General features: G+C 56.2%; 3 protein-coding genes across 3 annotated transcripts; all 3 read left to right on the top strand.

Annotated features, from left to right (window-relative positions):
- Positions 1 to 12: 12 nt before the first annotated feature.
- Positions 13 to 5,846, top strand: VOLCADRAFT_79084 (uncharacterized protein). Its single transcript, XM_002946500.1, has 10 exons — positions 13 to 78; positions 221 to 247; positions 360 to 503; positions 597 to 881; positions 1,076 to 1,637; positions 2,200 to 2,291; positions 2,588 to 3,094; positions 3,458 to 3,580; positions 3,777 to 4,196; positions 5,245 to 5,846. The coding sequence occupies exons 1-10, from the start codon at positions 52 to 54 to the stop codon at positions 5,554 to 5,556; spliced, it is 2,499 nt and encodes an 832-aa protein (XP_002946546.1). The 5' UTR covers positions 13 to 51; the 3' UTR covers positions 5,557 to 5,846.
- A 2,109-nt stretch (positions 5,847 to 7,955) lies between these two features.
- VOLCADRAFT_79082 (uncharacterized protein) lies at positions 7,956 to 13,566 on the top strand (the record flags this gene model as incomplete). The annotated part of the gene is made up of 9 exons (XM_002946499.1): positions 7,956 to 8,114; positions 8,191 to 8,391; positions 9,961 to 10,071; positions 10,520 to 10,643; positions 10,906 to 10,962; positions 11,424 to 11,533; positions 12,038 to 12,213; positions 12,427 to 12,606; positions 13,017 to 13,566. 9 exons carry the CDS (start codon positions 7,956 to 7,958, stop codon positions 13,297 to 13,299), a joined length of 1,401 nt encoding a protein of 466 aa, XP_002946545.1. The 3' UTR covers positions 13,300 to 13,566.
- Positions 13,567 to 14,193: 627 nt separating this feature from the next.
- Positions 14,194 to 15,327, top strand: VOLCADRAFT_86603 (uncharacterized protein; the record flags this gene model as incomplete). The annotated part of the gene is made up of 4 exons (XM_002946498.1): positions 14,194 to 14,216; positions 14,277 to 14,531; positions 14,911 to 15,019; positions 15,289 to 15,327. The coding sequence occupies 4 exons, from the start codon at positions 14,194 to 14,196 to the stop codon at positions 15,325 to 15,327; spliced, it is 426 nt and encodes a 141-aa protein (XP_002946544.1).
- Positions 15,328 to 17,333: the final 2,006 nt, after the last annotated feature.

Here is a 17,333-nt window from a genome sequence, read left to right as displayed (position 1 = left end):
TCACTTTGCACCAGCTGATGTACCGAGTACTCCTTGTGGGCATTGGTGCGAATGGCGTCCAAAGGACATGCCGGCAAGGTGTGCACTCGCCTTGGATGTGTGCGAATCGCCAGGCGCTCTTGGCCGCGAGCTCTAGACGCCTGGTTACAGAGGTTCCTGTCATGCGGAGCGACGTGCCTTCTGACCTCCACTGCCCGCCCCGCTCTCTTCGCCCGCTCAGCCAGCAGCGGGGACTAATGAAGTGCTGGTGAGTTAATTTTCCTTAGGATAGGTGACTGCGGCTGAGAGCGTACCTTAAACGTTCAGCGCACGTCACTTTCCTCATGACTGAACCAACGTTGATGAATTGCGCGCTGCAGGTGGTCTTCCCACCCTCATTGAGTGCTCGTCAGCGAGCCTTAATTCATGAAGTAGCCGAGGAAAATGGACTTCATCACGCCAGCGATGGGTCAGGCGAAGGCCGTTTTATCATGGTTGGTTCGCGCAAGGCTGGAGCACGCAAGGTGAGCATACATGCATGTACAGGTCGTGAACTGCTTCGTTTTTCTAATGCGAATGTCTATTTCATTGCTAATTTTACCCCTGTGTTGACGCAGGTCAATGTGGCGGCGCCGTCAGGGGGCGCCTTTTCCGTTGCTGACTTATGTGCAGCCCTACTAGAGCATTTGGGCATTGACGCAACGGACCATCTTCCAAGCACGTCTGCCGCTGGCCGACAGGCCGGCCGCGCCCAGGTTAGGTCCGAAACACGGGCCCAAGATGATCCCGCGACGGTGGAGACCTTCGTTGAGCTCAGCCGCCGGCTCATTGACATGGAGCGGGAGGCTGAGATAGCGCAAGCCAATGCCGAAACGTCGCTTTGTTCCCCCGAAGCTGCTCAGGTGCGGCCAATTGGCACGTTAGCCAAGCCCGCCGTGCTAAAGTCAGCCTCTTTTGTAAACTTTCCATTTGAGTCACAAATGACGTGTGCCGGTCCGTTACACGTTTCTCTATCACCACGTTTACTTCCTGTCTGCAGTATCAATGTTTGGGCTTTTCCAGGATTATGTATTTTGCCCTCCTCTGCGCTCCACAGGCTCGTGGGCGGGCACTGCTCAACCTCAGAGTTGATGACGTCGAGGTCGGCCTCCTCGGACGCACGCTCCTCACCCTGGTGTCAAACAAGGGCTACGGCGCGGGTGCCGGCACAGCGGAGCTGCCTCCGCATAAGTTCGGTCCCCACGATGTGGTCGCCCTGAGGCCCAGTCGCGGCCCCTCGGACGCCCCCCCGCTCGTCTCTGGCGTCATCTACCGCGTCCGCGAAACTGCCATCATCGTGGCTGTTGATGAGGCTCCCGAGGAGGGCCTGGACCAGCAGCTGCGTCTTGATAAACTTGCAAACGAGGTTACCTATCAACGCATGCGGGGAACTTTGGACGCCCTTCTGCGTGTTCGGAGAGGCACCGCGGCGACCCCGGACGGGCGATTCCTGCCCGGTGGGGCGGTGGTTGATGTGGTGTTTGGTCGCCGGGAGCCGAGGTTTACGGAATCGGCGCCGGCATGGACAGCGATTAATCGTGGCCTCGACGAATCGCAGCGCGCAGCTGTTTCGCTTGCGTTGTCCAGTCAGGATGTGGCGCTGGTGCACGAGCCGCCAGGTGGGCCGCCTTGTGAACTCGGTGGATGTTCGTGGTGCGCTGTTTGACAGTTAAACATCTACCAAAGTAGGCAGCAGTGTTCTCTTTAGGATTAGGTGGAGAAATCAAGCACCAGCAGCTTTCAGCAGACCCTGCGCCTTTTGCCTCGATGGCGCCTGGTCTCTACAAAGCTGCGAGAAGACCTTCGTGCTCGTTTGAGGCGGACGTGGCCCTTCAGCCGTGCCGCGCTCGTTAGGATATCGCTCGCACATTTGCAGGATTGCAAGTGGTCAGGATTGCAAATGGTCAAGATGTCATCTCATCGCTGTGCATATTCTTCAGTTGCTAGATGAACAGTCTCACGCGACGTTAATGGAGTGAGCATGGCGTGCGAACGGTCTGTGCTTGCTTAAAATCGTTCGCAAAACTAACTACCTGCGCTGCCCCTCCAGACATTGCCGCCAATATCCCGGGGCGTCTATGTGTCGTGGTGTAGCCACATATAGCTCACGAGTACCTTGGTTGTTTTAGCACTTTGCTCTTCATGAATTCATGGCGACCCCCCACTACTGCTCCATCACAGGCACTGGTAAGACAACGGCGGTCGTGGAGATTATCCTCCAAGAGGTCGCTCGTGGATCTCGTGTACTGGCGGCGGCCGCGTCGAACATCGCGGTGAGTGAATGATGATGATGATAATGATGATGCTAGACCTGCCTGGTGAGATGCATTCGTTCATATTTCGGATGACGTGTGCAGTCCTAGGCGTGTCCCAACATGGTGTGGGACGCCGGGGAAAAGTTCGCGACACAGCCTTGTGATACAGCAGCTAGTAGTTCGTACAAACAGGTGCTCTGGCAAACTTGCTTTCGTCACATTCAAGCGTGCAACTCATTTACAGCCCAGCTAGTGATGTTACCGCTCGCAAAAACCTGTTTGTGCACCCGCTTCGTATGTAACCGTTATCCCAGGTCGACAACCTGGTTGAGCGCCTGGTGCGTGCGGAGCCCAAGCTGAAGCTAGTTCGCCTGGGCCACCCCGCCCGACTACTGCCCCAAGTCCTCGACAGCAGCCTCGAAGCACACGTCCTCCGCTCAGACAACAGCTCACTGGCTCGGGACTGCCGTGCTGAAATGAAGGACATCAATCAACGGTTGCTGAAGTTGGGTCCTCGAGACCGCGCAGAGCGCCGGGCGCTGCGCTCCGACCTCCGACGGCTGGCGAAGGAGGAACGTCTACGTCAGGAGGCGGCGGTGGTGGAGGTAATAAAGGGAGCGCGTGTGGTTTGCTGCACCCTAACGGGTGTCTCGCACCGGCAGCTTGAGTCGGAGCTCTTTGATGTGGCGGTGGTTGATGAGGCGGCCCAGGCGCTGGAGGCGGCTACCTGGAGCGCTTTGCTTCGGGCGAGGAGGGCTGTGCTGGCAGGCGACCATCTGCAGCTCCCGCCCACGGTTGTGAGCGAGGAGGCGGCCAAGATGGTGGGTAAAAGGGTCGGGTGAACATTGCAGGGTTTATATGGCGGCAGGTTGCATCTCTGGATGTACCCTCGATGCCCCCTGGTTTGCCCTTGTGTGGTGTGATGTTGGGATGGAGATGGCTTGGTCGGATTGAGGCGGTGTTTTCGGCGATGACGATAAAACGGGACTGAGCTCCTTTGCTTTGATGCTTTACCTAATAGACTACAATTCCCCGAGCCGCGTTGCCTCAGTCCGCCAGTCTGCCAATTAATAGTGGGTAATTAGTGAACCGACTTTTCGGTCGCGGAGAACCTGGGAATGGTCCTTTCGTGGTTGCTATTGCTTACCACTGCTGCTGTTGCCTGGTGACACCCCTTGCCGCAGGGCCTTGCTCGCACGCTGTTTGAACGGCTGCAACGGCTACTGCCTGCTGCCAGTGCCATGTTGACTGTACAATACCGCATGAACAAGGCCATCATGCAGTGGTCGAGTGATGAGCTGTACGAGGTAGGCCGCTGGCACGTGCCACAGTTGCACGGTTCAGAAATATTGCACGTGCGTGTAGTCGTGGCGCGCGTATTGCACACGCATGACCACGGTTGCCGTAGTCTGCCCTCTGTATGACCGGCCTGCACTGGCCTACGTTTCTATGCGCACATGCTGACGGTATTTGTTCGTGTGTAATTTATCTGGATTGCTGCAGGGTCGTCTGACTGCACATTCCACCGTCGCTGATCATACCTTGGTAGACGTTGCTGGGGTTTTAGCTCCGTCTTCGGAATCCGCAGCTTCAGGAAAGGGCGGCAAGGCGGGTAGTGCAGCCTCCTCCAGCGGCGCCAAAAGGTCGAGCAGTAAGATTAAGCCCGCCAAGGCTGCTGCTGCACTACCCCCTCGGGGCGCTGGCGCAGGTGCAGGCAATGTAGGCGCGGAGGAAGCTGGACCGCTTCCTGTGCTGTTGTTGATCGACACTGCGGGCTGCGGGTACGAGGAGCAGCAGGAAGCGGAAGGGAGCAGCTATGCCAATCCAGGGGAGGCGAAGGCCGTGATGGCGCATGTCCGGCGGCTTGTTCAACGACGGATTTCGCCGCACAACATTGGCATCATCACGCCCTACAATGCGCAGGTGTGGTGATCTTGAACCCAAGGCGTTTCAATTTGTGACTGTTGGGTAGCTGTCGCAGTCTGATGCCCTCGTCCCGCATATGATGAATTTAACCGAAATCCATCGCTGAGGTCCTCTGTGAGGAACCAAAAAACGAGCTTTTTAATCCTGATGCTACATTGACGCTGGGCGACGACTGTTGGGCCATGACGGAAATTGGCGTGTTTGCCCTAGAGCCCGAGTCTTGAGGGAGGGGGGGAAGTTGTGTACCTGGGGACGGCTTGTGGGCAGGAATCAGCTCCCAGGGGAGTGCCAGGCAGCGACATTCCGGCGACTTGGGCGGTATATATTTAACTAGGGTCCACTGACGTCATACTCAGCATAAGGGCCCCCATCAGCAATTGGTAATGCTCTCCATTGTTGTCCTCTGGCGTTCCCGGGATTATGCCACAAGCGGTTGCTACAGCGGGTACATACACAACTCCCGCATATACTAGGCATGCCATCACGAAATGATCCGCACCACAGACAGCATATGATGAATTTAACCGAAATCCATCGCTGAGGTCCTCTGTGAGGAACCAAAAAACGAGCTTTTTAATCCTGATGCTATCTTGGTCTTGCTGCGGACGATCCGGAAGGCACATGCTTACCCAAATCATCATTCATTCCTTCTATTTCACACTCCGCTTTCTGGCAACCCAATCTCTTGCCTTGTGGGCGTGGCAAATGATATATTGTCACAATGGGTAATTTGCGTCAGCCGACTGGTTGACAATCTTCCAGCTGATGCCTCGTACCGCACAAGCAGATCCTGCTTACCCAAATCATCATTCATTCCTTCTATTTCACACTCCGCTTTCTGGCAACCCGATCTCTTGCCTTGTGGGCGTGGCAAATGATATATTGTCACAGTGGGGTAATTTGCGTCAGCCGACTGGTTGACAATCTTCCAGCTGATGCCTCGTACCGCACAAGCAGATCCCTTGGGAATTCTCTCTGAAACTCTTGTTTAATGTGCACCTTGTTAACTCCTCCCTTTATCGTTGTTGTGTTTGGCGGCATCCAGGTGGCCCTCCTGAAGGAGCTGCGCCAGGAGCAGGCAGCAACGGCCCTGGAGATTAGCAGTGTGGATGGCTTTCAGGGCCGCGAGAAGGAGGCCATCATCATATCGATGGTTCGCAGCAATGATTCTGGGGAGGTCGGGTTCCTGTCTGACCGCCGCCGGATGAATGTTGCAGTAACCAGGGCGCGACGGCATTGTGCAATTGTGTGCGACACTGAAACCGTTTCGCACGACGAATTTCTAAAGAGGCTAGTAGACTACTTCAGCGCAAATGGAGAGTACAGCTCGGCTGCTGAGTTGGTGTCAGATGCTTAGACGGCATTTGGGCTGTGGTGGTGTGCTGTGGGGTAATGTAATGGTAATTGTGCACTGAAGCAGGCAGAGGCTGTAGGTAGCAATGCTCTGACGATCAGGCAGTTCTTTATTTGCAGCTAACCTTCATCGAATTAAATGCATTGCCTTGCCGATGCTAATTACCAGCTGTGTCGTTCTGTGTGCTGGGAATTGTTTGACTGGGTATCCAACATTAGGGAGATAGCAGTCCTCGTGCTCATCCTTTCGGCGTTGTGGCGCATTCACCTAATCTACTGTAAATTTGAGGTGCCATTCCATGCATGCTTCAATGCGTGTTTCACTTGCACAGTCCCCAGTCGTCTTAATATAAAAAGACGATTTGGTAAAATTGTGGAGTTTACCGAACATTAATACTCTTGGTGTCCCCATGCTTTTTGGGCCTACATCGAACCCTGCTTGCTAAGCTGTTGGGCGAGTTAGGTTTCCTTTCAAATCCCTCCACTCTCTACATTGTTCCCATACTGTTCTTGAAGTTGAGTTTCCCCCTGTTGTCCCGTTCAGTAACCTCGCCAACAGCCAACCAACCAGAGCAGGGGCCTAGTTGTACTCTACGTATAAGATCTAGCATCATCCTCGTTGGTGTACAATTCCATGCCGGACGGTTGCAGAGCGGTCAGGCTGCGGTGAAAGGTCGACGGGTACAGGATACGGATGGGAAAGGAGGGTTCTGCACTCCTCGTCTGGGCCCAATGCCGGCAAACCAATGCCGGCAAGGCTGCTATCCTTGCTGCGAAGGCACACACTATTGTGGTGATAACCGTACGGCTGGAAGAGGCTTCCCATTCGCAGACGCGCAGCAAAATCGAAACGGCAAGCGTAGCACAGTCAGATCTCACCATAATGCTAATCCTGGATAGCAGCATATAACGAGATGCCTAGCCCCCCACCATCACCTCCACCACATGACGCCGCAAACCAGGATAAGCTCTTCAAGAGGGACAGTCCCATGATGTGGCTGCCGTACATGGGCCGGGCACCCCTCCCATATGACCATATCGCCAGGGTGTCCATGCACCCTGTCACGCGAAGCCTTCCTCTCAACTTTCAACTTCCGGCAAAAAGCTGCCCGTTACTCTCATCCACATGGAGCCGTCAAGGTGTCAAACCATGTTCCAGTGCGGTCCCAGCACATTCTGGCTATCGGCTTCCTAGCTGGTGTTGAGTGGGCCCCCCCGTCTCATACTGCCATATAGCTCCATATAGCTCGATTATCTGAGCAATGAGACTGCTGTGTCCCATGGGACTGCGGTAACCTATGCATGGACCTGGTGTGTCAGGGTCACAGGCCGCCATCTGTTCCGGCGTCCGGAGGGACAGTGGCCTTGGCGGAGGGGCTTGTGTCGGCAGCACCACACCCTGGGTGTGTGGACTCGCGACGCACAGATCACCCACGGGATGAAGTCAGTTGCGATGACTGTGCGGGGATTTGACTTGCGAGCCCAGAGGGTGGCAGCCTTTCGTACTCCAGCCAGGCGTAGTGTGGGCCTAACCGACAGGGCTGTTTTCAGTTTCCTAATTGCGCTCCTGGGAGGGAAATCCCTTGTCTCATACCTAGCTCTGCCATGCTGGAAATCCCCCGGCGCGGAAAAGGAAACCCCTCACAGCAAATACCCGCGGAAGTTAGGGTATAGCTCAGGGGGTGCGCAATACGAGGGTTTTTGAAAAAAGGAGCTTGGTCCGGTGATCAGCAGGTTGTCCCTAAGAAGCGGTTTGTTGTGTTGCAAATATGCCATTGCCCTCCTTACTGCGGCGTATTTCGGCAGTGCAACTGGGTGGGTGGCATACCGGTACGACGGCATAACGGTAACTCGGCTTCGGCGTCTTTGTATGCTCCCTGAGGGCCGTCCTGCTCCTGCGTGTACCCCGTCCGTAGGTCCCCACTACCTGGCGCCGCCAGCAGCGTAAAGGAGACTCCATCACTTTACAAGGTCGCTCGTGTCCGCGCCTCCTTGATGATGGATGGCTAGGATTACCTTCGCCCTGCTAGACCCGCCGCGGCTCCGTAAACCAAGTTCTAGAACACTGTTCCCGCTGAAGCATCGCGCGGCACACCGTCCTCATAAGCTATTATGCGGGTTGATACTTTATCATTTGGGAGTCTTTAACCGAATTGGCGCCAAAGAAGAATGAAACCATCAGTACGGGTACGGCTGGCTGCGATCGGAATGTTTGACTCCCTCACCTAACGTTACTGTAATGACTGCCAACTGTAATACACTATCATAGTGTGGCGATAGCTAGCGCTTGAGTTGAGGCACTTCCACGACCTTCGAAGTGCGATCGTGAACTTGCAAGTTTAGCTGGCCACAACTTAGCCGTGCAACTGTCTTTATATTTATCGTAATTCACTTCCAAGCAAGATGGCGGCTGCTGACGTGAAAGTTAACGCGGAAGTGCGCGACTTAACGCGGATAGAGCGCATAGGGGCGCACTCCCACATCCGTGGTCTTGGTCTTGATGATGCACTGGAAGCGCGTGCCGTGTCACAAGGCATGGTTGGGCAGGCCAAAGCCCGCAAGGTACGTGGTATCGGAGCGGGCGCAGTGTCGGGATGCATACGCTGACACGGGTATCAATCTACCCTGTCCCAACCAGGCCGCGGGAATCATCCTACAAATGATTAAGGAAGGGAAAATTGCGGGACGCGCGATGCTGCTAGCTGGCCAGCCTGGTACGGGGAAGACAGCCATCGCCATGGGCATGGCAAAGGCGTTAGGCGATGAAACTCCCTTTGCCATGATGACGGGTTCCGAGATCTTCTCCCTGGAGATGTCGAAAACGGAAGCGCTCACTCAGGTGAGAACTTTGCATTGGGGTGCGGGTTTGCGGTGCTGCTGCAAGAACAATGGTAGCGCCCCGACACTCCAAGCCTCTTACAACACCATTGCACAAACCAATCCGGTTTACACCTGTCTGCGCCATGAGTCATACGGACCTGCATTGGTGACTCTGCGCTCAGCGTAAGGGGAGCTCCAGGAAACCCAGGGACGCGCGGCTCACAAGCTGCCGCCCAGTTCCCGTACCCCCAACTGTGTCCGCGCCCGCGCTAACATGCGCTTAATCTAGCCAGCCCGCAAGACCAGCCAACCAGATCAGCCAGCCGGCTCCAAGGAGACGTGCATTTCAGATGTCCAGCTGGGGTGAACCGTAACAGGCGCTGCGCAGGAGGGTCGAATTGGGGTAGCGGAAGCGCTGGCGCCTTATATGAGAGTGATCATATACATGCTGCCAGTAAGGCCCACCAAGCGGCGGTTCGATGGTAACCATTAAGTCCGTAAAAGGACCGAAGGCAGGAGACCGAAGCAGCATGGCGCATACGGAGCTCTCATCGCTCTCACGACGGCGGTAGCAGCATGCGGCTCGGATTGCTGCGGGGCTGGGGCATGGCCACGCTACTGTGGTATACAACGGACGGGGTGATAGGGGTGGACGCCTTCGTCGGGTACCAATTCCGCCAACTGCAGCCGTGTACGGAGTCCTGGTTGTGTTGACCCCCCTGACCGCCGTATCCCCGACCCGACCTTGGTCGCCGTCTGCTGTGTGATATGGTGGCTGAGCACGTTGCGCGACTGCGTGAGGATGGCAGCCTGATGGCCCTTAGGCCCCTTAGGCCCCCCTGCACCTCTTGCCGCCCTGCCCTGCCATGTGAACTAAGGGAACATGGCGAGGCAAGGAAGGCCAGACCAGGGTGTTGTAGTGACCTACAGAGGCATGGGTACGCAGCCGTGCGGCACCGCCTTTCATGTCCTTTCCGTCATGGCCCTCATGCAGAGGCCCTTTCCCCTCATGCCGGGGTACTGCGGGCCATGTGTGTGCGTGTGGATGAAGTAGTGCGGATAGGAGGACTGCCCGGAGGGTTGAAGCACTTTTCACGGCGCGCCAACAATTATTCGGTCTCAGTGCTCAACTCTCAGCTGCTGTTTTTCGCAGTGCATCCGGTGGTGGTGCGACACGCAGCATGGCTCCCCTGGCTCTACTCTAGGGGTTTCGTGCAGCCTTGACTGTAAGGTCGGCAGTTTTGGTGGCTCGCTGCTGTTCGCATCCAAGGCTGGTTGGGGAAGGGGAAGATTTCCCGGTGCTGGTTTATAAAGGCGCCGGCAAAGTCTATGTCTTGCTCGGCAGGCCGTACACTTGTAACTTGCGCCGCGTAAAGCCTTCCTGCAGCGCTACCCCCGGTAAACGCCCCGTCGGTAAATGAGGCGTGTGATAGTCGAATTCCTGCAGGCGGTTCAATCCGCCCGCAGATCTGCCGCACCGGGAAACCTCAGTGCTGACGTGTATATGTGCTTAAGGTGTAATATTGCGCGCCACTCTGTGCACTAACATCTGATGTAACTTGGATTGGTGGCGGCGCTTTTTTTACAGGCTTTCCGTAAAGCTATCGGCGTCCGGATCAAAGAGGAGACGGAGATCATCGAGGGTGAGGTGGTGGAGATCGAGATTGACCGGCCCGAGGGCGGCAACGCGGCAAAGACGGTGCGTTTTGCAAATTTCGCTTGGTCCCCACTCCCTTTTTCGCGCCCCTCTTCTCCGTCCTAAGCAAGGCAATGAGGTTGTTAGAGCACAGAAGCATCAAACTCACCCATGGCCTCGTTTCCCAGTCAGCAGCCTAGCCTCGTGAGCTAGTCCACGTCCCATGTGAAACGGGAGGGGGGGTGATGTCGGGGATTAGAGGGTAAAGACAGAGTGGGGTCGGGTCGGGTGCCCCTCTCAGTGGAGTTTGAACGGGTAAAAGACGCTGCTAGAGCAGCACCCCATTCGCTGCGGGTGGAGCATCCCTTGCTTATGGACCTCCGCAAGGCTCTAATTGTGGTAGCCTCCGCGCACCTCTCGGGTGTTCGCGGTTGGATTGTGTTTTGCTGTCTTTGAGGTGTGTTAGCTTACCTGTCCGGTCCGGTCCGGCCCCCACCGTGACGTTCCGCAGGGCCGCTTGACTCTCAAGACCACGGAGATGGAGACCATCTACGACCTCGGGCAGAAGATGATCGAGTCCCTGACCAAGGAGAAGGTCACCGCGGGGGATGTCATCACAATTGACAAGGCGTCAGGTATGGGTGTGTGTATGTGTATGTGTATGAGTTGTGTGCAGGGCACGGACCTGGATAGCCGTTGCTCGCAGTCCCAGAGGGAGCTCAACGCCCTGACCATGCATATTTTTAACCTCACCGCTTACGGATTCGGCGTTTCTTTAATCTCCTTCCATTCATCCCGCGTGGTTTCCGCCTTTTGATTACAGCTATCCGCTCATGTTTACCCGGCTCTGTGCCTGCCTACCTGCTTGTCCCCGGGTAACTCCACCTGCCCCTGCAGGCCGCATCACACGGCTGGGTCGCTCGTTCGCAAGGTCACGAGACTACGACGCCATGGGTAGGTGCCAGCCGCCAGCGGCCGCCAGCTTTGCCTCACGCCTCTCTGGGTCCACGCGGTCTTCCGGACACCCACCGCGAATGCACGTTGAAGGCTGACGGCTAGTTGACCGGGGGGGGGGGAGGGAGAGCACTCGGAGGGTCCTTGTTTGCTTGCCCTCGTTGTTTCCTGGCCGAGCCGAATGCAGGTCCAGCCGAATGCAGGTCAAACTCGTGCCGCGGCGGCTGGGGTGTGGGGCTTGGCATGTTGCAGGTCGGCAGGGACCTGCACCACAGCCACCAGCATCGCTGCAAAGACATGTTGTCCTCAACCGCCTGTGCGCGGGGTTGCATGGGTAGAGGAGGGTAAACCGGTTTTATGGAGGACAGTGCACCAGTGGCGCGTGGGGTGCACCCCACCCGCTCACCCACCTGCAGCCGCAGCCACTCCATAACCCCCCCCTCCCCCCCACCACCTCGCAGGTCCCTCGACCAAGTTTGTGCAGTGTCCCGAGGGAGAGCTCCAAAAGCGGAAGGAGGTGGTGCATGTGGTCACGTTGCACGAGATTGACGTCATCAATAGCCGTACGCAGGTGTGTAACAGTGACGGAGAGAATTGCGGGACAGTGGGAGCTGCCACGACGATTGTTAAGTGGTCCTCAAGAGCTTTTCAAGTGGTCTTCAAGTGTTTTTCAAACTCATTCGCGGGTCCCCCGGGGGTGTAATGAGGCCGCCAGCAGCCACCAGCCGTCCCTCCGTGCGGGGCGGGGCATAAACCAGAGAGCTTCCGGGATCATTGCGGGTGGAAACACACGCCGCGTGGACTCGTGCATGCTGTAGACGCGACACATGGGCGCAGCTGCCGAGGGGCTTCCATGTCCCCCGGGGATGCAGTGATGAGTGTGGTAGGCCTCAACTTACGCGCTGCTCAGCTTAAAACTCTGGGCCCTGATGGACGAATGACTTTCACTCCGCGGCTGCCCCCGTCCCCCTCCCCCACCTGCGCTCCTGCACCCCCTCTCCATTCCACCTGCACTGCCCGCACCTGGCGTCCTGCCCCGCCCTGATACGCTGCGGTCCCGCGTCCCGTGCCTCAGGGCTTCCTGGCGCTGTTCTCGGGGGACACGGGTGAGATCCGGTCCGAGGTCCGCGAGCAGATCGACGCCAAGGTTGCGGAGTGGCGGGAGGAGGGCAAGGCTGAGATCGTGCCTGGTGTGCTGTTCATTGACGAAGTACACATGCTGGACATTGAGTGCTTCTCATTCCTTAACAGGTGCGCCGTCCGCGGGCGTGTGCGTGTCTCGAATAGACAAAGTAAAATCAGTTTAAACTAGTGTAGACTGTCCTTGGCGCCTGCATCTGATTCGCATGTTTTTGCTCTTACGGCGGCATGCCGGTGGGAATGGTCATTTTGATGGCGCCCGTGGTGGTGGTGGTGTTTGTGGTGGTGATGGTGACGGTGATGGCGATTGTGGCGGCGGTGCAGGGCACTCGAGAACGATATGGCGCCCATCCTGGTGACCGCCACCAACCGCGGCATCACGCGGATCCGCGGCACGCAGTACCGCTCCCCGCACGGTGTCCCTATCGACCTGCTGGACCGCCTACTCATCATTTCCACGGAGCCGTACACCGAGAAGGAGATCCGCCTCATCCTGGATATCAGGTTCGTGTGGTGTGTCGGGGTCCGCGGGGCGTGACGTGGGACGGGATAGGAGGGGCTTTCCAACCCAGGGGCAAAGGAGGAAGGCAGGATGCGAGAGGATGGAAGGAAGGGCTAGAGCCATACTGCATGAGCTGACCAAGGCATGGGTGCTCACCAGCTCATCGCGAATACAAGGCCGGTAACGCGACCGATGGTTGAGCTTTGTGATGCTTGATTGTGTCCACGTAATGTTCCCACAAGGTAGTTCCGAAGTTGGGGCAGGATAGAACGCGGTCGGGAGCTCTGCATGTCGTACTTAATGCTGTACAGAGTGGACCGGTGAGATTGATGGGTTGGGAACTTGAGACGACGCTGGATTGAAGCGATATGTTTTGACGTGCTCCTGCATCGCGTGTGTATACTGTGCGTAGGTGTGAGGAGGAGGACGTGGAGATGTCGGAGGACGCTAAGGAGCTGCTGACCAAGATTGGCTTCGAAACCAGTTTGCGATATGCGATTCAGCTCATCACGGCGGCGGCCATTGTGTGCCAACGGCGCAAGGGCACGGAGGTGGACATCGAGGATATCAGCAAGGTGTACAGCATGTTTGTGGATGTAAAGCGCAGCACGCAGTTCCTGATCGAGTACCAGGAGCAATACATGTTTAACGAGGTGCCCGTCGGCGATGGCGAGGAGATGGAGACTTCTCTATGACGAGGGGGACGTTGCACAGGCGGGCGGGGGAAGGGGAGTAGGGGGCCAAGCAGGGATGTTTCTGCATGGATGAGCGCAGAGGACAGGAGCGCTGCCAAGCCATGCAGCTTCGTCCATGACGCGAGACCTTGATGTAGGTCTCTCTTTTACTGATGGTGATTGTAAAAAGGTTAAAGGCGGCTGTGGCCATTTGGTAAAATTTGAAAGCCAGCAAATTGTACGGAACTTTTAACTTCAACCGCAATCCAATGAAGAATATAAAATTTGTGTGCGTTATGTTACTCTCGTATCTTCCATTTTGCACCGTCCGCTGCATTTTCTCCTCACATCCCTCGTGCCTTCATCGACAGCCGCTCTGATAACCTTTCCACGCTGCAAACCTTTAACATCATGGATTGTGTTACCGGCTCTAGAAGCATTCAGGCAAGGCTGCTCATATTTTGGTTCGCGGATCTTAACGGACAGTAACAAATGCTGACAGCAATATTTTCCAGCGCAATTTACTCTACTCGCCATGTCAGTGGCTATCCTCTTACGAGCGTTTACAAGCGTATTCACCTTCTTTTCGTAAATTTGCTCAGGATGACGACGTCGCCTTGGCGAAATTACTCCAGGAGCAGGAACGTGCTCTCTACCTCCTTAGCCGTGCCAATAGGTTAGCTAAGTCGAGCCGCCAACACGTCGAGCCACAACACACAGCGAATGGCTAGAGCTGGATTTGCCCATGTGGTTGTGACGCAGTGATCACCAGGCTGTTGATGAAGACTTGACAGACGAAGAACTAGCCAGGCGCTTGCAGGAGGAAGAGGACCAGGCAGCATACGAACTGGCTTACGCAGAATCAGGTGTGCCATCTAAAGACAAGTGACTTCTTCGCCTCTTGCCCTGGCTTTGATGAAGGTCAGGAAACAGAACGGGTGGGTCCCCAGCTAAGAATGTCAAGGCCTCCTTCCTGTGTATCTCGGTCATGCAGCCAGGCCGGCAAATGCGGGCCAGGAAGCGATAGTTGAGGCTGTGGATGGCGCAGAGAGGGGACCGAGCTTGGAAGACGAGGAGCAGGAGGAGGAAGAAGCGGAGCGGAGCGCCATGCAGCTTAGCTATGAGGACATGCTGGCACTGGGCGAGCTAGCCGGCAAGGTCGATAAGGGCCTCAGTGCGGAGGCCCTGAGCCGGCTGCCGGTGGTGCGAGTGTGCGCTCTTCGAGGGGATTCAGGAGTTGTCTCCTTGAACCGGTATGTACAAAATTATGCCTGGAAGACGAGACCCTGGAGGATGGCAGACATTGCTTTCCCTTAACCTCGGTAGTGCGCCAGATAGCTCCTGTGTCCCGTCTGTGCTGGCATTGGTCGTTGGACAGAGTAGCCCCAGAATTTTGCACGTGACGACATGCGCTGGGAGCTCCTAGGCGCGCGGGGGCATATGTCCTTGTAGGGTCGGGATGGCAGCCTAGGCATCAAGCGGGACACGGTGCGCGGGTTGCAATCGGGACCATAATGGCTTGAAATGGCCGTCTGCCTACCGACGCACGCAGATCCCAGAAGCAAAGCAATCTGGCACATTACATCCTTTGTAACTTTTCGCCCTGTATGCGGCCCTTGCCCTGCATGACAGTTGTTGCATCTGCCAGCTGGAGTTCGAGGAGGCGGAGGACGCCACGCCGTTGTCCTGCCGGCACTGCTATCACAGCGACTGCGTACGGCAATGGTTACAACAGAGCAAGGTTGGTGACGTGTCCGCGCTGCCACGCTATCGGGCAGGGTACGGTATCCTTCCTTCGAATGCGTGTACACAAAGACCTGACGGAAGCAGTTCCATTCGATGTGGCATATTTCGGGCTTGAGTTGCAACACATCCCAACCGTCTTACACGTGCAGACAGCCGTCTCTTGAGGTTCATCGCCACGCGAGACTCCAATGCACGCTTTGCACATGCGCGAGTTGTTCGTAACCCGCATTCTTCGGGTCCCCACTCCGCTGGTTGCAACGCCAGGCATGCCCCATCTGCGGAAAGGAGGTGGAGGCCGTCTAGCAGTCACGGCAGGGCAACGAGCGCTACCACGGTGGCCTGGCAGCGCGATGTACTGACTGACTGCAGGGGTGCGCGGCCGGCTTGCGTGGTCGCCTGACGGAACACTTCCGCTAAGGAGTGGGAACATACAATGCACGAGGTGCTCGCACAAAACGTCTACGGGTGTTTCTCGCACTGTCTGGGTGGGTTCGTAAAGGTTTCGGGTCCCATTTATGGTCTCTATGGATCTGAGAGTGATGTCTGTGTGTGTGTGTGTTTTATTTTTAGGATAGGGGATGATCCCCGCGTTTGGGCACAGGGAGCCCACTGATGAAAACTGTATTATAATCAGAGTTTCATGCCGGGGGTGACATGGCTGTACGCAGTACAGCAGCTGTCGTGCAGACGACAGCTCCGGCCGAACAAATAGGGAATCAAGCGGCGACATGCAACGTTGCCAGCAAAGATCAACTTCAGGTCCTGATGTAAAGCTGCAAGACGCATTGATGCATAAAAGCATTTACAAGGTATTATGCACTAAGTCAGGCCCAAAGGTGCGCACTTGCCAACCCGAACGTGCTCCCAAGCCTGTGCTGCACCTTGACAGCTGCGCTGTAAATGCTAAATTTTACTGAGTAATTCTTCGGACGGCTCCAGATAGAAGGAAGCATAAGTCCATGGGCGACTGACCCTTAAAAAGAACAGCAAGGTTGCCTCATCCCTCCTTATCGCAGCACAATGTAAGCAATCGTTTGCCGACCCACAACCACCAGCATGAATAGCTCAACAAATACACGTTCAACGTCGTATGAAGTCTATAACGGTCACCAACTCGACTTGATTGCCGCAAGCATTAGTGCAATGAAAGTCCCGACTGCATTCTTTCAAAAAGATTTCATTCGTTGCGTTAGGCCAGCTTGATCGTCGTGGCCGGCTTACTGTGTGAGCGGACGACATGGGGATGATAGCGTGTACGGCTACCCTACCCACAATATCACAAACATGTCCCCGGGGACACAAGCCATATGGGATCTACACCCGTGGCTCCTGGCCTAGTGCGCGCATTCCATAAGATACTTCCCTAGCCAGATTGATGTGCTACTGCTTTGGCTCCGATAACAGCGGCGCATTGCACAGAGGACACGCCGGCGCCCTGGTGTAATCCGTTGCAGACAAGAACCACCGGTCCACGCACTCCACATGGAAGCGATGGCCGCAGCGAAGCACGCGCAGCACGAGCGGTGGCTCGTCCGTGTCCCCGTCTGCGCAGCTGCCGGACCCCGTGCAGGCGTAGTCCTCGCAGCATATGCTGCAGGAGTGGGCACTGGAGCCGCCGTGCTCCATCAGCTGCTTTACCAGCTCAGCCTTCTCCAAGCACTTAACAGGCTCCAGGCCGCGGCCCCGAATGAGTTCCTACAGCACATTACGCAGATGGTCAACATCCACACGGTAGGACTGGACGGAGAGTGTAGCGATTTGTCAGGATTCAGCACCTCTTGCTGGGTCAGGCGAGGCACATATGGGTGGTGGTAGCTCCACCTAAGAGCCCAAGACCACTAAGGGAAGAAATGCACCCACCTTAAGGTCATGCACAGGCAATGCAGCCAGCTGCTCCGGTGCCATATAGGGCTCTGTTGGCAATTTCATGAGCGCCTCAGTGATTTGTTCAACTGTGGCACTGGCACGCGCCGGAGGCCGGCCATTCCGCTGTGCCCTGCCTGGGCCGCCATGTCCATGCACACCACCGCCGGGCCTTGCAGCACGGCCACCTTGGTAGCCCTGTAGCAGAAGCTGTAACAGGAAGCGCCACCCACCGTTTCGATGAATCTGTACGACAGGCATACGTTGGGTGGTGTCAAGCTCACACACATCGACGCAAGTCTGTAGCTCCAAAGAAACAACAGTTTGGATTCGCACTATGAAGTATTAAGCACTTTGTCTAGTGCTTAAAAAGACACCATGTTCCGTAGTGCTCCTGCTTCTGGACCTCTTTAGCAGTGAAGCAGCGCAGTCTACGCGGATAGCTG

The sequence above is a fragment of the Volvox carteri genome (assembly GCF_000143455.1).
Source record: "Volvox carteri f. nagariensis unplaced genomic scaffold VOLCAscaffold_3, whole genome shotgun sequence".
Taxonomy (NCBI): domain Eukaryota; kingdom Viridiplantae; phylum Chlorophyta; class Chlorophyceae; order Chlamydomonadales; family Volvocaceae; genus Volvox; species Volvox carteri.
This window is presented reverse-complemented; position numbering and strand designations above follow the sequence as displayed.